The 23,928-nt window shown below is 41.4% G+C and overlaps 2 protein-coding genes across 3 annotated transcripts; both read left to right on the forward strand.

The window, feature by feature from the left end:
* The first annotated feature begins 23 nt into the window (after window positions 1-23).
* Window positions 24-10,471, forward strand: ZNF620 (zinc finger protein 620). The gene is made up of 2 exons (XM_063113377.1): window positions 24-225; window positions 8,408-10,471. The coding sequence occupies exons 1-2, from the start codon at window positions 24-26 to the stop codon at window positions 9,406-9,408; spliced, it is 1,203 nt and encodes a 400-aa protein (XP_062969447.1). The 3' UTR covers window positions 9,409-10,471.
* Window positions 10,472-11,885: 1,414 nt separating this feature from the next.
* On the forward strand, window positions 11,886-22,913 carry ZNF621 (zinc finger protein 621). 2 transcript variants are annotated; one of them, XM_063115112.1, is made up of 5 exons: window positions 11,886-11,960; window positions 12,727-12,804; window positions 18,755-18,881; window positions 19,461-19,553; window positions 21,211-22,913. In XM_063115112.1, exons 2-5 carry the CDS (start codon window positions 12,781-12,783, stop codon window positions 22,266-22,268), a joined length of 1,302 nt encoding a protein of 433 aa, XP_062971182.1. In that variant the 5' UTR covers window positions 11,886-11,960; window positions 12,727-12,780; the 3' UTR covers window positions 22,269-22,913. The 2 variants fall into 2 exon arrangements, with proteins under 2 accessions (XP_062971182.1, XP_062971181.1); XM_063115111.1 differs by lacking the exon at window positions 11,886-11,960 and adding an exon at window positions 12,074-12,240.
* Window positions 22,914-23,928: the final 1,015 nt, after the last annotated feature.

Below are 23,928 nucleotides of genomic sequence, written 5' to 3' on the forward strand. Positions count from 1 at the left end.
TAGTATCGCTGGGAGTAGGGACGATGACAGTTGAGGCTGGGGTACAGTACCACAGAGACCGGCAACTTTCCAGGTTCCTAGGAAGAAAGGGAACGGAAAAAGGCACTTCCGGCCGAGCCGGAGGGACGCTTTCCCGAGAGCCCGCGGCAGGTGGTGTTCCCGTGCTGTCGGCGTCGGCGCCGCGCGGGCTGAGCCGGTCGCGGCGGAGCGGGGTTCGGGGGCCAGGTATCCGATTTGCTTCCCCGCGGTGTGTACCGCCCGGTTCTCCAACCCCTGTGCCCTTGGGGTAAGGGGGTGGCGGGACGGAGAGGGGCCCAGGTCGGACAGAGGGCCTTTGCGGGGTGGGAAGTGGCATCACTCTCACCCGTGCCTCTGTTTTTCCCTTAAGTCGGGCTTCTCCAACCCCGAGGGAGTGTGTGAGGCGGAGACGCCAGCTATGCTCCGGACCCCTCGGCGCCAGGTGAGCGAGCACGCTCTCAGCCTCTTTTGCCCCTCTTTCTGGCCCTCCCTCCCTTTTGATGACAAGAGAGAGCAGGTGTCAGCTCTGCCTCCAGATCCTGAGTTGTGCGGGCCCTGGCTTCCATTGTGTATCTGTCACTGTGAGCGGGGTGGAGAGGTGAGAATGCCCAAACCAAGACACAATTGGGATGGAGAAAACGAGTGAATGTGGGAGAATTGATTGGGAAACATTTGGCAATTGTGGCCAGCCCCCTCCCCCAAATTTTCTGAAAAGTGGAAATCTGCATCACTGCATACAATGAAGGCCCCTTTTCACCCCTATCCACAAAAATTAGGGAACTCTTCTCTTAGAGCAATTCTAGTAACTGTTTTGTACATCCCATTCGATTTCCTGCATAGACAGGTCGTTAAGAATAAAGACAGTTTTACATCTTTCTTTACAGTGTTAGACGCCTTTTGTTTCTTTTTCCTTGCCTCACTGCTCTGGTTAAAACTTTCATTTCGGTGTTGAATAGAAGTGCTGAGAGCAGATATCCTTGTTTTATACATGATCTTAGGGCAAAAGCATTCAGTCATCTTAAGTCTTATGTTCACTGTAGGTTTTCGTTTTTTGGTAAATGCCCTTTTTCAGGTTGAGTGTCTTCTATTCCTAGTTTGCTGAGAGTTTTTATCAGGAATGGAGGTTAGATTTTGAAAAATGTTTTTTCTGTCTCTGTTTAGATGATCATATGATTTTTCTTTCTTAGTTTGTAAATGTGGTGAATTACATTGGATTTTTAAAATATTAAACCAACCCTGCATTCCTGGGATAAAACCGATATGGTCATGATGTATTATTCTCTTAACTATATGTTGGATTTGATTTGTTAAAATTTTGTTTAGAATTTTTGAATCTATGTTCATAAGAAGTATTGTAATGCTTTTGTCCCATAGAATGAGAAACATTCCCTCCTTTTCAATATTTTGGAAACATTTGTGTAGAATTGAAACATTTCCTCCTTAAATATTTGGTAGAATTCACCAGTGAAGCTATTTAGGCATGGAGTTTTTTCCTCATGAGGTTTTTAAATACAGTTTCAATTCTTTTGGTAGATATAGGGATACTCATGTGTTCTATTCTTGAGGGAGTTTTGGTAATTTGTGTCTTTCAAGGAATTTATTCATTTTATCCAAGTTGTAGAAATTATTGACATGAGGTTATATATTTCCTTATTATCTTTTTATTATCTGCAGTGATGTCACTTTTTTATTACTAATATCAGTATCTATGTGTTCTCTTTTTTCTGACTAATCTAGCTAGAGGTTTGCAAATTTTCTTGATCTTCTCACAGAACCAGCTTTTGGCTTCATTAATTTTCTCTGTTTTTCTGTTTTCTATGTCATTAGTTTCCACTTTGATCTTTATTTTCTTTCTTCTGCTTACTTTGTATTAAATTTGCTATTCTTTTTCTGGATTCTAAAGGTGAAGCTGAGGTCACTGATTTGAGACCTTTCTTTTCTGTTTTTTAACATAGTCATTTAATGCTATAAATCCCTCCCTGCTAAGTACTGTGTTAGCATCATCTTTCAAATTCTAGTACATTGTGTTTTCATTTTCATATAGTACAACATACATTTGACATTCTTTTATGATTTCTTCTTTGATCCATGTGTTTAGAAGTGTGTTATTTAGTTTCCAAATATTTGGGCATTTTCCAGGAGTCTTTCTGTAATATCAAATTTAATTCCATTTAGTCAGAGGACATATTTTGTATGATTTGCATAATTTTAATTTTATTAAGACTTCTTTCATGGCCCAGAATATCATCTATCTTCGTAAATGTTCTTTTTACTCCTGAGAAGAATGTATGTTCTGCTGTTGTGGGATGGAGTGTTCTGTAAATGTCCATTAGGTCAAGTTGGTTAATAGTATAATTCACACCTGCTTTAACCTCTTTGAGAGAGGGTATTGAAATTTTCAACTATACTTATGTATTTGTCGATTTCTCCTTACAATTTTATCAGTTTTTGCTTCATGTATTTTGAAGCTCTTATATTAAGTGCATATACATGTAGGATTGTTATGTCCTCATGGTAAACTGATTATTTTATGTTTAGGAATGGTATTCTTTATCTCTTAATATTCTTTGCCTAGAAATCTACATTGTCTTATATTAATTTACCAATCCCAGCTTTCTTTTGGCTAGTATATCTTTTTCCATCTTTTTGCTTTTATTTCTGTCTCTGTATTTAATGTAAATCTCTTGAAGATAGCAGATAGTAGGTTCTTGTTTTTTTAAAATCCAATCTGACAATGTTTGCCTTTTGGGATGTTTAGAGTATTTACATTTGATGTGGGATTGTATGGTTAGATTTGAGTCTCTCGTCTTCCTATTTGCTTCCTAATTGTCCCATCTGTTCTTTGTTCTCTTTTCTTTTTCCATCTTCTTTAGGATTAATGGTATTTCTTTTTTTTTTATGATTCTACTTTTTTTTCTCTTTTGTTGGCTATGGATATACTGTAAGTCTTTTTCTTATTATCTTAGTGGCTGCTTTAGGGTTTGTAGTATACAAACACAGTTCATTTTCAAGTAATATTATACCATTTCATGAGTAGTATGAAACCTTGTGATAGTATACTTCCATTTTTCACCTCAAGGCCTTTAAGTTATTGTCATGCATTCTACTATTACACATCTTATGAATCCCACATTACATTGCTATTGTTTTTAGTCAATTAGTTTTTGTAGAGATTTAATACTTTAAAAAATTCCTACATAGTTACCATTTCTTGTGCTCTTCATTCCACTGTGTATATTTAGATTTCCATCTAGTATCATTTTCTTTCTTCCTGAAGGTCTTCTTGTAGTGTGTGGATCTGCTGGTGGTGAATTCTTTCAGTTTCTGTATGTCTAAAGCATCTTTATTTTGCCTTTGTTTTTGAAAGATACTTTTGCTACATCTAGAATTCTAGTTTTTTCCCCCTTTCTGTATTTTAAAGATGTTGATCCACATCTTCTTACTTGTGTTGTTTCTGACAAGAAATCTGAAGTCATTTTTATACTTGTTCCTCTGTATATGTCTTTTTTCTTCTGACTTAAAAAACTATATACTTTTTATCACTGATTTTGATCAGTTTGGTTATGATGTGCCTTGGTATAGTTCTCTCCTAAATTCTTGTGCTTTGGGTTTGGTTAGCTTCTTGAATATGTGATTTTATAGTTTTTGTCAAGTTTAAAACATTTTTAGCCATTATTTCTTTAAAATTTTTTTGTCCCTCCTTCTTTGTCTTCTTCAAGGACTCCAATTATCAGTATGTTAGGCTTCCTGAAGTTCTTCCACAGCTTACTAGTGCTCTGTTCTTTTGCCTTCCATCTTTTTTCTCTCTGTGTTTCATTTTGATGAGTTTTTATTGTCATGCTTTAAAGTTCACTAGTCTTTTTTTTTCTACGGTGTCTAATTTGCTGTTAATCCCATGAAGTATATTTTTCATCTTTGACATTGTAGTTTTCATATCTAGAAGTTTGATTTGTATCTTCTTTAAAAATATGTCTTCCTTGTCTCTATTTAACTTTTGGGTATGTGGAATACACTTATAATAACTATTTCAATGTCCCTGTCTTTCTCTGCTAATTCTAGTATCTGTCAGTTCTGGGTTGGTTTTTGACTGATTGATTAATATCCTCATTGTGAGTCATGTATTCCTGCCTCTTCGAATGTCTGGTAATCTTTGATTGAATGCCAGGCATTGTAAATTTTACCTTGTTGGGTGCTAGATATTTTTATATTCCATTAATATTGTGTCTTTTCTGGAATAAAGTTGAGTTACTTGGAACCAATTTGATCCTTTCTGGTCTTGATTTTATGATTTGTTAGTAGAATCTGGAGTAGTGATCAGCCTAGGGATAATTATTCTCCAGTACTGAGAAAAGATTATTTTGAATGCTCTATCCAATGGCCCATGAGTTATGAGTTTTTTCAGTGTGGCTAGCAGAAATAGGCACTGTTTCCAACCCTGTGTGAACACTGTGCATTGTTCCCTTCAGTTCTTTCAAATGATCCTTTTTCTGGCCTGGGATAGTTTTCTCACACCAGTGTGCTCACAGAGTATTTGTTGAATACTCTAGAGAGATCCTCTGCAGATAACTGGGATTCTCTCCCTGTGCAGCTTTCTCCTCTCTGGTATACTGTCCTATAAACTCTAGCTGCCTCGATCTCTTCAGACTCTACCAGGTAATCTGCCAGTCTCTGCTTCAGTTCCCTCTCTGTGTTGCAGCCTGGAAGTTCTTTCAAGATAGAAAGCTTAAGGAATCATAGGGCTCACCTCTTTGTTTCTCATCTCTTGGGGATCATTGTCCTTTGTTGCCTGATGTCCAGTAACTTGAAAACTGTTGTTTTATGTAATTTATCTGGTTTATTTTGGTTCAGGCAGGAAGGTAAATCTGATCCCTGTGACTCCGTCTAGGTGAAGAGTGTAAGATTTCCCTCAACATGTTGAAACCATTTCCCCTTTTACTTTTGCTATTTAGCCTGTTGCCATCCCAACTCCCCAGTCTTCATATGTGTGTTTTTGCTTCTCTGAAAGCCTTTAGGATCTGTTTTGTGTTCTCATTTTTCTGAGTTTTCTCAATGATGTGCCTTTGTGTAGGTATTTTTTATTCATTGTCCTAACTACTTTGTGGGTCCTCCTCCTTGTGCTTTTTAAGCAGATAAGAGTGTTTTACCAAGTTATAAAAAGCAGTGCATACTTTAAAAACCATGAGCTCATCCTTGGTTCTATGGTGTGAATTGGTTGGCTTTTTGTTGGTTTTCCTCTCTGCCAGCAGTTAAGTTTCATCCTTGTCTGCTCTTCCGATTTAGTTACCACTCATCCATTTTGATGGGGTTTTTTTTGTTGGTTTTTTGGGGTTGTTTTTTTCTTTGGCAGCTGGCTGGTACAGGGATCTGAACCCTTGATCTTGGTGTCACTGAACCCTTGATCAGCACCATGCTCTCCCAAGTGAGCTAACTGGGTAGCCCCATTCCTCCTTTTTCTACCTTCTAAAATTCTAACATCTCTTGTCTGCTTTGACTCTTCTCCTCTTGGGCCTTTGTATTATTGTTGCTTTAGGAGGGTTAGGGAGGGAGTGGAAATTAGTACAAAAGTGCTTTTGGCTATGTTTATACATATGTGCACACAAAACTTAAGTGCGGGAAGGAGCCAGAGGGACAGACAGGCACACAGAGCTGGGCACAGTGGAGTCGATGCAGAGATCAGCAGGTGAAGGCAGTACTGTTTGCTAGGGATGACCACAGAAGGGTGCAGGTGATAAGACCAATGCTAGCTGAGGACTGGCACCTGGCAGGGCACTGCATAGCTGTCTTTCACAATACCACTATACCCAGTAGGTCTCTGCCCCACTACTTAGATTGTCCTTTGCCCTCTCACAGGGCTTGAGCAGGAATGTATTGTTTCAGGAGCCAGTGACCTTTGAGGACGTGGCTGTGTTCTTTACCCAGAATGAATGGGCCAGCCTGGACCCTGTGCAGAGAGCCCTGTACAGGGAGGTGATGCTGGAGAATTATGCAAATGTGGCTTCCTTGGGTAAGACATTTCTTCTCTTTGATGTTGCCTGCTTCTGCCTTTTGAGCATCCTGGCTTCTTTCTTCCCTAGAACTTTGTGGGATCTCTAATAACCCTCATGGGAAGTCGTTCTGAAGTCTGAGCTCCCCAGAGGTTACGGGGTGGGACAGCTTTGTGTACCCAGGTTTTGAAATCAGCCGTACTTCCAATCCTGGGAGGGGTAGTACCCCAGGCATGGAGGGAAATGTGGCATTCTTGGGAGCTCAGTAGAGCCCTTTGTGCCTCTTTTCCAAGTTTTCTGAAGAAGACTTGGGACTTCCTCCTCTGAATGCAGAATTATTCTAGGATTCTGTCCCCTTTGTCGAATTTTCTGTCCTCTAAGATAGTCTCTAAGGCTGTTAAGTTTCTCCCTGACTTCACTTCATCTCTCTCTACCTGGCTCAGTACAGAAAGATAAAGAAGGTTGAGAGGGGACCCAGCTTCATGATTCCCTTTATCATTTTGTTCCTCTTTCATTCTTTCTGGGCAGCTTTTCCATTCACCCTACCTGTCCTGGCCTCCCAGCTGGAGCAAGGAAAACTGCCATGGGGTCTCAATCTCTGGGAACCTGTGGGCAGAGAGGCCATCAGATGTGTCTGTCCAGGTGAGCATAAGAACCTACCAGCTGCCTTTTTTGCTTGGCCTGCTTTATTGTTTTCACATTTCAATACGTAAGAAGTGTGTCTTCTCTTGGGAGACTGTTTTTGTCCCTATGGGATCGTTACATGTCACTGAGTTCACAGTGGTAGGCTACCTCAAATGAGAAGGGCCCATCTCTTCCAAAACAGGAAGAACATTTCTTTGCATGTTCATCTTTGCTTCTCTTCCTCATGACCTGCCAAAGGAGACTGTCTGCACTTAAATCAGATCTTTTCTTCCCTGTCACATGGAAACATTTTATTTTTTTTTACTAGTTTTTGCAAAGATGAGGATGTCAGATACCTTATGAGGAAAATAGGCTTCTTGCAGCCTGTCTGGCCACTGACATACCATAGAGTACATTGTTTCTATGGAAAACTGAATTATAAGTTCCCAAACACTGACTTAACAAACTTTTAAAAATTCATTTTTATAATAGAAATTTTCAAACATATGCAAATACCAGCATAATGCAGCCCAAGTATCCCTCACCTAGCCCCAATATCACCAGTATCCTGCCATTCTTGTTTCTTCTTTCCCCCACAAATAAGTAAAAAAATCTCTTTTTAACAGATGAACTTTTGAAGTAAAACTTGCTGTTTTACTTTTAGAGGTGAATGGCCTCTTCATTTTCAGAGTTGTGGATATGAGAATTAAAAGTAACAACATGGTGTATTTTCTTGCCTTTCTTATTCTGCTTCACCCTTTCTCTGCCTGTTAAAATTTCCTGTGCTCTTGACACTCTTTGCAGAGAATGCTCATTACTGATGTGCCCTCCCCCAGCCTTGTGTTATAGTTGTGCCTTTCTGGATATAATGCCAGGACTTCAGGTTATTCTGGTAAAATATTTTCTAAACAACTTGCTTGTGAACACATTAGATTTTGCCCTGGCCCATTGCTGAAGATTATATTAGTCTGCGAAAGTCTTCAATAGTGGAAGGAAAATAGCCTTTGGTTTTTATTTTTTAGTACAATAGTTTAGGATTTCACATTCTATACTGTTTTATTAAACTGTACACATATCCTGTATGACCTTTTAGGAAAAAGAGCAAGAATCTCATTACCTGGTTCTCTTTGGGACTATGTTCATTCTTGGGAGGGTTCTTCATATTTCTAGTACTCTTCTGTTTTAGAGGCAAGCCTGTAAGCCTTTTCCTTTCCTTCTGGATGCTGTGGTATTTGCCATGCACAGTCCCCTGAGCCACAGCATAGGAGCCTGCTGCTTTATTAGAACCAATTTCATGACAGATCAGTTCTCTTTTCAAAGATTATGATATGGATAATGCTTTTATTTTTTTTTAAAAAAAGTGGCTTTTAAGGAATTTTAGCCTGTGGGGCCCTTTGTAGTGCTTGAGCTGCTCAACCTACCCCTTCTCCCATCTTTGGTATCTATTCATCATTTCTCTAGGTCTACCCCTTTATCCACCTCATTCACTTTTCTCTTGGTCTTTCTGCCCTAGTTAACAGTCTTTGCTGTTTTCCAGTCTTCACAGTCTTTATGGGCATGCCTCCTGGCCGCCTTGTTTGCCTCTCTCACATAGGGACCTCATGTCACTTGTGGAGCTCTGCTGTGTGGTGACCTTAGGTAGCCATTTGGTCAGCACAATGGAAAATATCCTTATACTCAGGGCAAATTGCAATCAGTTGATTCTGTTTCCTCTTTAGCACAGGTATTTTCTTTCTGTGATATCAGGGGCTGACACATGTGTTTTCTTTTTATGATATTAGGGGGTGAGACCAGAACTGAGAAGGAAGAATTAACTCCAAAGGAACCTATTTCTAAAGAAACAGAGCCCCACAGACCGGCCTTGGGAGGACTGCCAGGGAATGCTCCCCAGCATCTTGACTTTGGGAGCAGTCTAGAGCAGCCCCATAGTCACTGGATAGTTAAGAAGACAAAGAGGAGAGATTTCACATATGGGTTAGCTGGGCATCATGAGGCCTCTGCTGTTGAGAGTGAAGAAAAGTATAAGAAATTAGGAAAAAATGTTAGTGTCGGCATACGACTCACTACAGATCAGATAATTCCTAGTGGTCAGATAACTTATGAATGTGGAAAATGTGACAGATATTTCAGTCGAATGGTGGACTTCCACCAACATCAGAGATGTCACACTGGTGAAAAATCTTTTGAATGCAAAGAATGTGGAAAAGACTTTAGATATAACTCATTACTTATTCGGCATCAGATAATTCACACCGGAAAGAAACCATTTAAACGTAAAGAATGTGGGAAAGGTTTAAGTTCAGACACAGCCTTGATTCAGCACCAGAGAATCCACACTGGAGAAAAGCCTTATGAGTGTAAGGACTGTGGCAAGGCCTTCAGTAGCAGCTCAGTCTTCCTTCAGCACCAGAGGTTCCACACTGGAGAGAAACTCTATGAATGTAATGACTGTTGGAAAACTTTCAGTTGTAGCTCAAGCTTCATTGTCCATCAGCGAATGCACACTGGAGAGAAACCCTACAAGTGTAAAGAGTGTGGGAAACGGTTAAGGTCCAACACAGCCTTGACTCAGCATCAGCGAATTCACACTGGGGAGAAGCCCTTTGAATGTAAGGAGTGTGGGAAGGCATTCAATCAGAAAATAACCCTGGTTCAGCATGAGCGAGTTCACACTGGTGAGAAACCGTATGCGTGTAAGGTGTGTGGGAAAACCTTCAGCTGGTGTGGAAGATTCATTCTGCATCAGAAACTGCACACTCAGAAGACACCTGTCCAGACATAGGGCTATTCACAGGCTCATTGTGCCTTTCTTTGTGTTTCCCTGTTTTCTTGCTCTTTGTTAGTGTCCTCCTGTCCTTTCTGGACTGTGCTGACTCTTAACTCTACACCTTTGTTCCCATGGCTCTGCATATGTGGAATGGTCACTTCTCTACCTGTCCCAGTAGTATGTTTAATTCAGACTTTTCACTTCCATCATGAAACCTTCCTCAAATTCACTGTCTGCCCAACATAAACTCTCTTTAAAGTTAGGAGACAAAAAACAAAAAAAAAACACAAACCCCCAAATTACAAACATAAAAGGAAATGTAAGTTTCTAGATTGAAAGGATACACTGAGTGCTCAGCAAGATGGATTGGGGGGAAACCTATATTAAAGAACATCCCTGAATTATCAAAATACCAAGTTTATTTATTTTTAAATTTTTTGTTTGTTTTATCATTACACAATGTAAACATTTTTTGTGGCCTTTTACCAAAATACCAAGTTTAAAGAAGAGATCCTTAAAAGTTTCTAGAGAGAGAAAACAAAAGATCGGAAGTAAGAATGGCATCAGATTTCTCAACAGCAACCATGAAAGTTAGATGACAGTGGTGTATGCTTTCAAAATTATGAGGGAAAATGATTTTCCCCCAGAACTCTATATACTCAGGTGTGAGTATAGAAAAAGGCATTTCAGACCATTTAGATTTGAAACTTTATCTCCCATGTATCCTTCCTCACTAAATAAGGGTTAAACCAGTAAATTAAAAGATAGATATGTGGATACCCTATTACAATCTGTATATCAGAAGGCTCCTAAACTCAAAAACAGAGGGGCCCTGTCCGTCTGGAGCCAGACACATCTTGGAGGCTTTTCTTAGCAGGGTGCAAGCTTTAAGAGACCTACCTCAGGTGCAGTGCCTATCCATCCTGCTTACTTTGCAGTTACTCTTCACTACTCAATTGCAGTCTGTGCCTTTGCAAAAGTCCGTGTATATGCCCTTTGAGACAGATGCAAGGCCCTATATGTCTTACATTTATCCATCTCATTGCTGTTCCAAGTGACCTCAAAGCAGGAAGTGTTTCCTTGCAACATCGTGTAGTTATTTTTTTTTTTTTTTTTTTTTTATGATCATGGAAGAACCGATCATTATTTTCTGTGGAAATAAGGAAAGATATACATGTGTTCTGTTTTAACATTCACTTAAACATTCTGCAGACAGCTTGATTTTGCCCATTGAAGGAAACAGAGGGTAGTGGTTAATAATAGGGAGCCAGGCAGACTTTGGTGTGTAAACTTGGTTCAGTTACAGAAACTGTACTAATTTTCTTATCGGCAAAATGGAGATGACAACCTACCTCAACCTACCTCATAGGACTGTGTTGAGGATTAAGTGCATTAACACATGTAGAAGTGCTTCGGACAGTGGTGCATAATAAATAATCAGAAGCGTTACCTATTATAATAAGGCCTTTGATAAGTTCTGACCTGTGTGTACAGGAAACAATCACCACAATCAAGATAATAAACATAGCTATCACCCCCAAAACTTTACTTGTGCCCCTTCATAATCCCTCCTGGCCCTCCACAAGCAATCACTGTTTGCTTTTCATCACTTTGGATTAACTTTTTGTAGTATTTTACATAAATGTTACCACATTGTATGTAGTCTTTATTTTTTTGGTCTGGTGTCTTTCACTCAGCATAATTATTTTGAGATTCATCCCTGTTGTTGCATATGTCAATAGTTTATTCCTTTATATTGCATATCGTATGGACATGCCACAATTTGTTTATCCATTCACCTGTTGATGGCCAGTTGTTTCCAGTTTTTGGCTTTTACAAATAAAGCTGCTATGAAAATTTCTGTCCAAGGTTTTATAAGGACGTATGCTTTCACGTGTCTTGTGTAAATACCAGGAGTGGAATGGCTAAGACATAAGGTAGGTATATATTTAACTTTTTGAGAATTTTCAAAACTTCTCCCAAAGTGGTTGTGCCATCATTGTACATTTCCGTACATTCCCACTAGCATTGTATGAGAGTTGTTAATCTGCCCTAAAAGGACCCACAGACGTCTGTTTAGGTCTTGGAAAGAGAGAGAGAGCTCAAAGAGCAGATGGAAACCGTGGCTTTCCTGAAGGCTGTCCCGCCTTGGACCACAGCAGGATCCTTGGCTTGGGCCTCCTATAGGTGATACAACAGGCACCGTTCTCCCCACACCTGCAGAGCCCAGGCTTCCGGTGACTCACGGAGTAAAGGCGGTGACAGCTGAGGGGCCTCACCTGCCTAGAAGCCAAGGTCTGGGTACAGCCAGCCGCATCAGTGCCGCGACACCCAGTCCCGAGGCATTGCCAATGGATGCGCAGGAGGAAGCCCTGCGGGGAGTGTCGCAGTCCAGCGCCCGCCACTGACCGCTCAGCGGACAGCAGCCCGCGGCGTCTTCCACAGGGCGGGGCGAATCACGTGGGGCCGGACCGCCGGGACGACCGAGATGGGCGACCTCCGGGCGGCCTAGAGGGCCCTCGGGCGCGCTCTTGCTTCCGGGTCGGCTTTAAGTGACCAGTTTCTAGGTATTACGGGAGAAAAAGCGTGGGTTTCAGCGAGTTCTACGTGCCAGGTCCTGCCGGTGCCGGTTTCCTTCCTGCCCCTGTGGGCTTCTCAACTCCCCTTCCCCTGAACTCGGTTCTGATGGCGGCCCGTCCCTCCCTCACCCGGAGCTTGGGCGTCCGGGCCCCGCAGAAGCTGCCGGAGGTGGCTGTACGGCCTTCTGGAGTGCGGGTCCCGCTCCTTGCCACCGACTCGTGATCTTTTCTGCACTAAAGAGCTTGTCCCAACAACCTCCCGCGCCCGGTACTGACGTTTCCGATGTTTGGGGTCTTCTGCTTCCCCGGGTGGAGTGTTTCGATCTTAGTTGGGTCTGTCTCTGGTCAGCATCACTCTCTGGGACACTGAGTATTTTACCCTCAGTCCTTATTCAGCCACCCCTGTTACTCCTCTCCAGAGGCATCCTTTTTTGGGTCACTCCTATGGTCCCTGTAAGCATTCTGTAAAAACTCTCTACGTTTTTACAGACCCAACAACGTAGGCAGGGATTTCTTGGATTCCTCAATCGACTCCGTGTGAATGGGCTCAGGAATGCTCTTCGGATGGAGGATTGTCCTGAGGACAAGGCAGAGCAATTCATAAGGAGGTTGGGGGGCGATCAGTGTGGGAGACAGAGAGGAGTCTAAAAGAGTCTTTCCAATGTGCTGGAAATGTGGAGACTGGGAGGGCCATAGGTGGCTGTGGGTGATGCAGGCAGAGTTCATAGCACTCATGGCTCTTTTCGCTTCTAAGGATCTTGCTTTTCCAAATCCAGAAGACAGTGTGTGAAGCCAGGGGACATCAGCCATGCTCCAAACAACTTGGCCTCAGGTAAGCTGAGCTTTATTTCAGTCATTTTACTCGCGTTAGCTATCAGGTAATTAGGAAAGGAGAAAGCCTAACTTGGCTAAGCTATAGTTTCACCTTTGATTCTATCACCAGGGCTATGGCAGATGTAAATATGTGGTGGTGGAAATAAGAGTTTTGTGTATAGTGGTGAGTTTGGATGTGTATTTTTAAGTGGAAGAAAGGGGATCCAAGCCAAGAAATTCACTCTAAATGTAGAAATTCAGATCATGTTCTACAAATGAAAATCACCCACTTGATTTCATTGAAGACCTTGCCCCACAAATTGTGGATATGTCTCAGACAGACCAGCATACTTTCAATAAGCATTTTATAAACGCTAGATGCAAAGGCCCTGAAGTGTGGGAGAACGGTGGATGTTTCCTAGAAACAGGAAAAGGTCAGAGGAAGTGTTTTAATACGAGGTGGGAGAAGTAGGCTTGGGTACTGTAGGTCATGGTGAAGACTTTGGTTTCTGTTCTGGGTTAAGTGGGAAGGCACTGAAGGGTTTTAAGCGTGGGGGGTGTGTGTGACATGGTTGAATTTGTATATTAAAAAGCTTTTTCCAGCCCTTAGTTATGAATTGATTGTTGAAGGATGTGAATCAATTAAGAGGATATTGCAGTCCAGGTGACAGAATAGTTTTTAAAATAGTCATCATTTTTTAAAGCAGTTTTAGGTTCATAGCAAAAATGAGTAAAAGGTACAGACATTTCCCATATACTCCCTGCCCCCACACATGCATATACGAAGGTACTTCAAAAAATTCGTGGAAGGATTTGTATTATCTTCTAATTCCATTTTTTCATGAATATTTTGAAGCACCCTGGTACAAGTTCTGATGCAAGTTTAGATACAAGTTCTGATATCAGCACAATGTCAATGTCTTTAAAAGAATGGAGATAGTTTCCTTATTCTCTGATATGTCCTAAATAGCATATAAAATTTGATTCCAAAATAACTCATCCCTGAAACAATTTAAAACTGGCAATTTTTAAAAAATAGACTTTATTTTTTAGAGCAGTTTTAGGTTCACAGCAAAATTGGGCAGGAAGCTCAGAGAGTTCCCATATATCTCCTGCCAGTACACATGCCCAGCCTCCCCTACTATGAACATCCTGCAGCACTGTGGTACATGTTACAATTGATGAACATGTGTTGACACGTCATTATCACCCTAACTCCATAGTTTACATTAGAGTTCACTCTTAGTGTTGTACGTTCTATACATTTGGACAAATGTACAATGACATGTATCCACCATTATAGTATCAGACAGAATAATTTCACTGCCCTAAAAATCTGCTATGCTCCACCTATTCATCCTTCCCTTCCCCATAAATCCTGACAACTATTGATCTTTTTACTTTCTCCATAGTTTTGCCTTTTCCATAATGTCATGTAGTTGGAATCATGCAGTATGTAGCCTTTTCAGATTGGCTTCTTTCACTTAGTAATATGCATTTGAGGTTCTTCCGTGACTTTTCATGGCTTGATAACTCATTCCTTTTTAGCACTGAATAATATTTCATTGTTTGGATAGACCATTGTTTATCCATTCACCTAGTGAAGGACATCTTTGTCACATCCATGTTTTAGCAATTATTAATAAAGCTGCTATAAATTTTCACGTGCAGGGTTTTTTGTTGATATTAGTCTTCAGCTCCTTTGGTTAAATACCAACGAGCGCAATTGCTGGATTGTATGGTAAGAGTATGCTTAGTTTTGTAAGAAATTGCCAAACTGTCTTCCAAAGTGGTTTTTCCATTTTTCATTCCCATCAGCAATGAATGGGAGTTCCTGTTGTTCCACACCCTGGCCAGCAGTCAGTGTTGTCAGTGGATTTTGTACATTCTATTTGGATTTTGTACATTCTATTAGGTGTGTAGTGCTATCTCATTGTTGTTTTAATTTGCAATTCCCTAATGCCACGTGTGTTGAGCGTCTTTTCAAATGCCTATTTGCCAACTGTATGTTTTCTTTGTTGAAGTGTCTTTTCATGTCTTTTGCCCATTTTTTAATTGGGTTTTTCGTGAGAGTTTTTTGTAGTGCTTTATCAGGTACGTGTTTTGAAAGCATTTTCTCCCAGTCTGTGGCTTGACTTCTTATTTTCTTGGCATATTGCCCTTTTAAAGTATGGTTCAATCCTCCTTCACCTTTCTTTTCTTTCATTCATTTTTTTTTTTCCCCTATAATGAGTTGGTTGGTATTTCACATACACTTTTTTTTAGATGACTTTAAATGATCTCCTATCCCTACAGAAATCTCACATAATTTTGCTGGGGGCGTTGCTTTGCCTCCCACGGATTTGTCACCTCTCTTCCCCTGGGTGATGGAGCTGCAAAAGGATTACTCAAAGCCCATCTCTTCTGAGCAGTGAGAGACCCTGAAGGGGTTAATTTCCCAGAACCCTCAAGAGAGAGTCATTCCTTCCTTTTGGGAAATTAACCACTAATTGGGGTTCTCGGCCCACATTTATTCTCCAGACCAGGAAGTTACAGGAAAAGAACATAGGTGGGGTTATGGCCAATTATAGTTTAACAGTAGAGACTGGTAACATTCAGTAAAATAAGCAAAGTGACATTCCATAATGCAGTTTGCAAAAGGTTAAGTCGACCCACCAACAAAAACTTGATCTTAGCAAACAGTTTTTCCCTACATCAATTTTCCAGTGTCTTTACATATCAGTCAGTAACCTGTCTGTTGCTGAGCCAGCAACCTTGCTGTGCTACAATTCTTTATCTTACAACAGAGACTTTAGCCTGGGGAAAATTTTCTGTCTTTTGCAAGGTTAACATTTCTATATGTACTTTTAAGAAGTTAGGGTAAACCTGAAACTCCAGGGCTTTGTAGGCCCTGTGAAATACATTTGCTTTATAAATATTGATATATTTGACATGGGGGAATGGATTTTATCGAATTCGTAGGTGAATTTGGAGATAATTGACTTCTTTACAAATTTGATTCTTCCCATTTAGCAACACTGTATGTTCCAATTTATTCAGTTCTTCTCTTATGTATCTTAGTAACCATTTAGTTTTCTTCGTCTTGGTCTTACACAATTCTGTTAGATCTATTTTTAGCTATTTTTATATGAATGGCATCTTATTTTCTCTCACTATGTTTTCCAGTTATTTATGATGGTATTTAGGAAGGCTAATAATTTGGTTGACTTATCCTATATAAAGATAAACTAATGAATTAATTTGTCAGTTCTAAATGTTTTTAGTATATTCTCTTGGCTCTTAGATATCTTTAGGCAGATAGTTATTTCATCTGCAAACAAAGATATTTATGTTTATTTCTTTCCTGTATTTATACTCTTTTTCTGTCTTTTGTAGAAAGTGAAGCTTCAGCTCATGGTAAATTATCAGGTATCAATTTTGGTGGATAGGCTCTGGCATTTCACAGTTAAGGTGGTATTTGCTGTTGGTTTCTCACACTCTTCATACGTTTAAAAATTTTTATTTACAGTCAAACCACTTTTGAAATTAATAATTTTAGCAAATGTATATTAAGCATCTAGTACATGCCAGACACTGTACTGTGTGCTAATAAACCAATAGTGACAAAACAGAATTCTTGCCTCATGGAATTGCATTCTGGTAGTGAGAGATAGACAATAAACAATATAATATGTTAGATAATGAAAAATACTGTAGAGAAAAGTAAAATATATCCCCAACCCAACTGCCTTAAATCAGAAAGTTTTTCTTTTAATATTAGTTGTCTTTTAGGATTCAAGAAACTTGGGGATATTTGATGGCCAGTGGGAAGGACAATCTCTTCCTTGCCTCTGGGGAGGAAGAGATTGATGGTGGTAGGCTGGGAAGAGGAAGTTGTGAGAGAAACCCTGGAAGTGTTAGGGAGTAAGGTTTGACTTGCTGTAAGTGGAGGTGAAATTTGGTTTCACCTGTGAGCCTGTGGTTGCTGTCCTCAGAAGGCCTTAAAGTCTTGCTTTTGAAGCAGTGATTACTCACAGGACAGGATTCAGTCTGCTGTTTGGATTTTTGGCTTGCACTATTTTGAGGGCTCTTTGGACTTCATCATTGCCCAGTGTCTAAATTTGATCCTTACGTTCAGTGATTCTTTTAGAACTGAGTTCCCCAATTGCTCTAGTTTTGAAAGACTAGAAGACTACATAAAGATCTGCATGTAACCAGTAGAGCTGCTGTGAGAGATTTGAGTTGGCAGAATTTATCCTTGGTGTACATTTCTTCCCTGCTTCCTCCAAGATGAGTAACAGTAGTGTTCCCTTCTCCCTGTTCCCCTGTGCCCACTCCGGTGCACAGGCTGCCTTAAGGGCTGCCAGGAGTCAGAATGTGACATGCATGAGTTAGGTGCTTGGCTGTAGCCCCTGATGGTAGATATTTTCATTTTCAGAGGCTGAAAAGAACAACGCTGACTGCATAGGGTAGTGGGAATCTCCTAGGAGGTGGGATCATCTCTGGGGGCATCAAGGCTTACCTACCGTGATGCATAAGCTGTGAAACCCCTCCAGGATGAGGACCTACTCTCTGTGGTCTGCATTATTCTGACTATAGAAGCAGAGAAAGTAGCCAGTAGACACAATCCAGGACTGCTCTGGGGCATTATGGAAGGTTTAGAGGTTCTGACTCCCAGGGTGATGTGTGCCATTTTTAAATGACCCGCAATCCAAATTGGGGGAGGGGGCCCATGTAGCCTGGAGGGAGTGTGGTAAAGATGGATTGAATACTGATTTGGGGAGTTTGAGAAGCTGTTCTCCAAATTTGGGGCAGCACCAGTTTCTGATGAGGGTCAAGGGTTAGCCATGTTTTTGGAGAAGTTCGTGAGCCCGGTTGGGAGACAGCTTGGTTTGTGGGAAGAGCCCAGGTTTGCTGTTCGACAGATCTGGGTTAAAGTTCTAGCACTGTCTCTTTCTGGCTGTGTGATCTTGGGCAAAGTAATTTACCTTCCTGAACCTTAGGTTCGTCATTTGAAAAATGGGAGTAATAATTCCTACCTCACAGGTGTGTTGTAACAATTAAATGAAATACAAGATTTAAAATCACCCACATAAGAGCCTGGTGTACAGGGGCTAATCAACAAGTATAAGTTCCCTTCACTTGGGAAGATGGAGGTGGCCCCAGGGGGAGGCAGAGAAGGGCAAACCTAGTGAAGAGGACAGCATAGGTGCAGTGGAGCTCAGAAGACTTGGGAGGAGGGCCGGCCCATGGCTCACTTGAGAGCGTGGTGCTGACACCAAGTCAAGGGTTAAGATGCCCTTACCGGTCATCTTTTTTTTTTTAGGAAAAAAAGAAGACTGGGGAGGGATCTGTGCCCAGGGACAGGACTCTACCAACCTGTCTCTGAAGACATGTGGTTCAGAGAACCAAAACAGCAGGCTGCAGGTTTCTTTCAAGAGAGCCAGCTTTCTGATAAGGCAGAAATATAGAAAAGAGAAATTTGCAAAATACATACTCCTCTGCAGGTAGTATATGATGCTGGGGAAGACCAAGGAGAAGCTAGGTGCAGAGAAAAAATGGGGGCTGTGCGTGTGTATTTTGGATGGATGGAGATGGGGTGAGTGGCAGCTGTCTGGTGGTTGGTGTATAGAAAATAAGGTAATGGGATTATGGAGTACAAGAGGGTAGGAGGTGCCAGACGGACAGAGGGATGAAGACAGGAACATAAGGGTAGATGCAGTTACCAGGAGGAGAGCACCGGATGCCAGTCTATGAGAGGAATAGTTTGGGGGCCCCAGAGCTGTGCAGATAGGAGAATAGTGGGGCTCTCCATTAGAAAGTGGGAACACTAGCTGAGGACTGGCCCCTGGCTGGGGTGCTTGTTGCTCATGCTAGAGCAGACCTTCCATGGGGCTCAGAGTTGTGGACCCAGGCAGGTCTCTCCCTTCTGTATACAGGCTGCCCTCTTCTGCCCCTCACTCAGCTTGAGCAGGAACCTGTCGTTTCAGGAGCCAGTGACCTTTGAGGATGTGGCCGTGTACTTCACACAGAATGAGTGGGCCAGCCTGGACCCTGTGCAGAGGGTCCTGTACAGGGAGGTGATGCTGGAGAATTATGCAAATGTGGCTTCCCTGGGTAAGGTCTCTTTCAATGGCCCTTTGTGATAGTTTGACATTTTCTCAGATGTTTTGGGGATTCTAGTAGCCCTTGGGTTTGAAGACTCCAGAGGACAGCCTGCAGTCACCAGCTTCCAGAGATGTTGGGTGGGGAAATCCCTGGTTCCCTTTGGTTTTGATACTGGACTTCCTTATACCCCAGAAAGGGTGTTTTTCTGGGCCCTGAGGGAAAGGGCTCTTCCTGACACTCTAGGTGAGCCCTTTGTTCCTCCATCCTTCCAGGATTCTGGGGCTATTGGCCCTCCCCTTTGTGGAGGGGTCTCCCAGGAGAGCAGTACACATATCTTTCCTGAGGGAGTTTCCTTTCTTCTAAGTCAGGGCCAGATGGTAAAGTTTCTTCCTGAGGAGAATTGTATCTTCCTGGCTTCATCGTGGAGCACAGTTGGACCCCTTCCTCAGAACCTCTTGGGAGCTCACTTGGTCTTCTAGGTGTTCCATTACTCTCCCCAACTATCCTGATGGAGGGTGGGCTGAGAGAGGTTCCAGGAACAGCTCTGAATGTCTCTTCAGCTTGTCTTTTTTTCTTTTCTTCCTGAAGTAGTGTTTCCATTCCCCAAACCTGTTTTGATCTCCCAGCTGGAAAGAGGGGAAGCACCATGGGGCCCAGAGGTTGTGAGAGGCATCAGTCCAGGTGAGTGGGAGAACCTAGCAGCTTTGTTTCTTGTTTTGCCTTCCTGGTTTACTACATAAGAAGTGTTTCTTCTGCCACAGGGAAGAAAGCTCCTGGTCATTTATAAAGCAGTACTTAGTGCACTTTCTGACTTCTCATTGAGTTCTGACAGTTTGGCTTGTGTTGACCTTGGCATGGATCATTGAGGATTTCATATGTCTGTGCAAAGGATAATGTGAAATAAACAGTAAAAGAAAAATATGTATGCATTGATAACAGTGATAGCAATCATTTATATGATTGATAGCAATCATGTACAATCATGTTTTTAAACAAGTTTTTTTCTTTAGTTTTTGCAGTGTATGGTCCACACTGTCTGCGCATTCCTGTGGCCATCCTCTCAGACAGAAAAGCTGTGACCCAGTAGCTCCTAAACCACTTCTTTTCTAACGTACCAGTGGACATTTTTAATTTTATGCCATTTTACTTTGCAAAGAAGTGGGGTTCCATCCAACTGTAAGGAAAATGTGATTCTGTGGGCCAAATTGATTTATTTGTACCACAGTTACAAATTTTATTTTTAGGCCTTTAGTACTGAAAAAAATGGCTATCATTTACCTTTAAATTACCTAAAAGTTTCATTTGCCATAATCTTGAGGTCTACATTGTATTTGTTACTATTGAGGAAAGGGCTAGGAATATTTCCCCACCAAGCCCTCAACACACACACACACACACACACAGAACACCTAGAATTTCCCTGCGAGGGATTACCACTCCTGGAAGGTTTTGGTGGCTGGTGCATATGGTGATCCGAACCTTTGACCTTGGTGTTACGAGCCTGTGCTCTAACCAACTGAGCCAACTGGCCAGCCCTTAAATATGATTTTTTTTTTTTTTTTTTGTGGCTGGCCTTGGAAGGTTTTGATTACTTGGGTTTCTTCTTCTTTTGGAAGAAAGTTTCCAAGCCTTACTTCTCACACACTGTGATTTTGTATGTAGTGTTTCCCTTGGCACTTATACACAGTGGCCTACAGCTCTCTGATCCAACTTCTGTTCCAGCTGACTTTCTGAAAGAAATCATCTTTTATCACAAAATATTATGTGGAACATTTAAATTAGAATTATTAGGACACCATTAAGAATGTTGGGTGGTTTCCCAGGTTACAGGTAGGGCATGGGGATCCACTCTTTGTCTGGTTAGTGTTTCTCAGCCTGCAAGACCTCACGACACTCCAGTGCTCCTCCACTCTTCCCTCTGTTCTCTCCTGGGTCTTGATACCTCCCTCACTCTCTCTCTCTATGTCTTTAAAATGTTTTTGCCATTTCTTACTGATCCCTCTTATCTCTCTCATTCTTTTTTCTTTCTTTCTTTTTTTTCCCTCCTGCCTTCTTTCCTTCCCATTATTACAGTGCTCTTTCCCATTTCACCTGCCTTCGTTCATTTCCCAGCTTTCCATATATGGGGCACTTCCTGCCTGTCTTTCCTGGTCTGTTTTTAGTGTCTTCACTTCTCCAGTGGTGTGTCATTATTTTGCTTTGTCTCTCTCATCCTCCTTTAGGGATGCTTGTAGCCATTTCAAAGGTATATTTTTAAAGATCACATCCGATAAGAGAAACTGGATCCTGTTCTCCTTTCAGTTCAGTAACAAGGAACACTTGTGATTTCTTTGGTCAGGTGGCGAGTACTGGATCAAGAATGAAGAGCCAATTATAAAGCAGGAAGCCTGTGAAGAAACAGAATTGCACAGAATCCCAGTTGGAGGACTCCTCAGGAACGTTTCCCAGCACTCAGATTTTAAAAGCAAGGCAGTGAGGCAAACTTTCAGTCTAAATCCAAATCTGATACTTCGAGGTGGAATGAAGTTCTACGAATGTAAAGAATGTGGGAAAATCTTCAGATATAACTCAAAGCTTATTCGGCATCAGATGAGTCATACTGGGGAAAAGCCTTTTAAATGTAAGGAATGTGGCAAAGCTTTCAAATCTAGCTATGACTGTATTGTACATGAGAAAAACCACATTGGAGAAGGGCCCTATGAATGTAAGGAGTGTGGCAAAGGTTTGAGTTCCAACACAGCCTTGACTCAACATCAGAGGATCCACACTGGAGAGAAACCCTATGAATGTAAGGAGTGTGGCAAGGCCTTCCGTAGGAGCGCGGCGTACCTTCAGCATCAGAGATTACACACGGGGGAGAAACTCTATAAATGTAAGGATTGTTGGAAAGCTTTTGGTTGTAGGTCGCTTTTTATTGTCCACCAGAGAATTCATACTGGGGAGAAACCCTACCGATGTCAGGAGTGTGGCAAAGCCTTCACTCAGAAAATAGCCTCTGTTCAGCATCAGCGAGTTCACACTGGGGAGAAGCCTTATGAATGTAAAGTGTGTGGGAAAGCCTTCAAATGGTATGGAAGTTTTGCTCAGCATCAGAAATTGCACCCTGTGGAGAAGAAGCCTGTCAAGGATCTTGGGCCATCCCTAGTCAGTCCCCAGTGCCCCTCTCCAGCCTTATCTCCTGTTCCTCTCCAGGGGTCATGCTTTGCTCCAGCCGTGGCCATGCCTTCACTGACCTTTCCACATGCTGTGCTCATTCCTGCCTCTGGGCCTTTGTTCATGCTGCTGCCCACATCTGGAATACCTTCTTCACCTGGCCAGGTAGTACGTGTCTTCCAGGGCCTTACTCCCACTGTGAAGCCTTCCCCAATTATGCTGGCCCCTTCTCACCCCTCATGAGCTTTATCTTAGTATTCCTATGGTTCTTACTCCCAGCAAATATCCAAACTAATTTGAGTTTTATTTGTATTTTTTTCCCTCACTTTACATGTGTTAGAACTGTGTCAGCATAAACTCATTTGTTGTCTACGTACATTTAAAGACCATGTTTATATACCATATTCTCTTTTCTTCTGGGTAGAAAATGGAAATACTTAACCTTCGCATTGATCCCTTTCAGGCTTGAACAGCAGTGTCTGTATCTGCACTGTGGGGTTGTTAGAAGTGCTGGGAGTACACTTTGGTGTGTTAGGGAAGTTTGGGAAAGAGGATATCCTCATACTGGGCCATTGTGATTAGAGAGAAGCAACCTGGGAAAATCAGAAGGCGGCATGCAAGACCTGTGGGAGTAGGGACATGGAATAAGCTTCCAGCAGTGGACTGTAGAAAAGAGTGCATATTGTTCAGTGGGCCAGTAGCTAGGAGGTGTGTTAATACCATTGAAGTTGCGTTGCCCTTGGCATGAATCGTTGAGGATCCCGTACATCTATGCAAAAGATAATGTGAAGTAAACAGTAAAAACAAAAAAAAGTATGTTTTGATAGCAGTGATAACTCATTTACATGATTAATTGCAATCATGTACAATCATGTCTTTAAACATGAAGAAGGTTCTTTTTCTTTAGTTTTGCTCTTGATATCTAGGTGTTTCTTTTTAACTTTTGTTTCCTAAGTAAATATACACAAAGGCAATCATCTTTATTGTATTTGTTGTATACATTTTTCTTTGTGGGCATTCTGATTTTCTCTTTGAAAAAATAAATAAATAAATAAAATAATAAGCACTAGCTTCTACATTTTATTTTCTCCATGTAGCATGACATGTAAATACAAATTTGGTGAATTACTAAAGAAATAAGAGTAACAGTGTAAAGCCAACTTGTGAGAAATCTGAATTTCTCCAGAATTGCTTTTTAGATATAAAGGGTGCTGTGTAATGGGTTAATGGCTGGGCTTATTTGGTGGGTTACTGAAGTGGAATTTTGGGTTGATCTTGGGATTGGCCTTGATGAGGGATTTTTACAACTGTGCAAAAGACTATGTGATGTAATTACTGGAAGAAGAACTTGAGTTATGCACTTATTGGCATTAATGTAAATGTAGATCCTAAACTTTGATGGAAGGGGCCATAGAGTAGTCCCCCATATGTGCAGGGGAATATTCCAAGACCCCCCAGTGGATGCCTGAAGCCACAGGTAGTACCGAACTCTATGTATTCTATTTTTCCTATACATACATACCTATGATAAAGTTTAACTTCTAAATTAGGCACAGTAAGAGATTAATAGCAATAACTAATAAAATAGAACAATTATAGCAATATGTCAGCATCACTACTCTTGCGCTTTGGGGCCATTATTAAGTAAAATAAGGGTTACTTGAGCACAAGCACTGTGATACAGTGACACTGGATCTGATAACCAAGACGGCTGCTAAGAGATGAAGGACAGGGAGCATCTACAGCATGGATACACTGAACAGAGGGATGATCTATGTCCCAAGAGGGACGGCACGAGATTTCATCATGCTACTCAGTGGTGCACAATTTAAAACATGAGTGTTTTTTTCTGGGATTTTTCATTTAATATTTTTGGATGACAGTTGAACTCAAGTAACTGAAA

This window comes from Cynocephalus volans, chromosome 11, assembly GCF_027409185.1.
Source record: "Cynocephalus volans isolate mCynVol1 chromosome 11, mCynVol1.pri, whole genome shotgun sequence".
Classification (NCBI taxonomy): Eukaryota; Metazoa; Chordata; class Mammalia; order Dermoptera; family Cynocephalidae; genus Cynocephalus; species Cynocephalus volans.

What these genes read in the sequence shown, in the direction of transcription:
- ZNF620 (XM_063113377.1), top strand. Translation starts at nt 24, where the DNA reads ATGACAGTTGAGGCTGGGGTACAGTACCACAGAGACCGGCAACTTTCC. An exon ending in GAGCGGGGTTCGGGGGCCAG is followed by an intron (nt 226 to 8,407) that starts GTATCCGATTTG and finishes TTATGATATTAG; the next exon opens with GGGGTGAGACCAGAACTGAG.
- ZNF621 (XM_063115112.1), top strand. Translation starts at nt 12,781, where the DNA reads ATGCTCCAAACAACTTGGCCTCAG. An exon ending in TCCAAACAACTTGGCCTCAG is followed by an intron (nt 12,805 to 18,754) that starts GTAAGCTGAGCT and finishes CTGTCGTTTCAG; the next exon opens with GAGCCAGTGACCTTTGAGGA. An exon ending in TGTGAGAGGCATCAGTCCAG is followed by an intron (nt 19,554 to 21,210) that starts GTGAGTGGGAGA and finishes TTCTTTGGTCAG; the next exon opens with GTGGCGAGTACTGGATCAAG.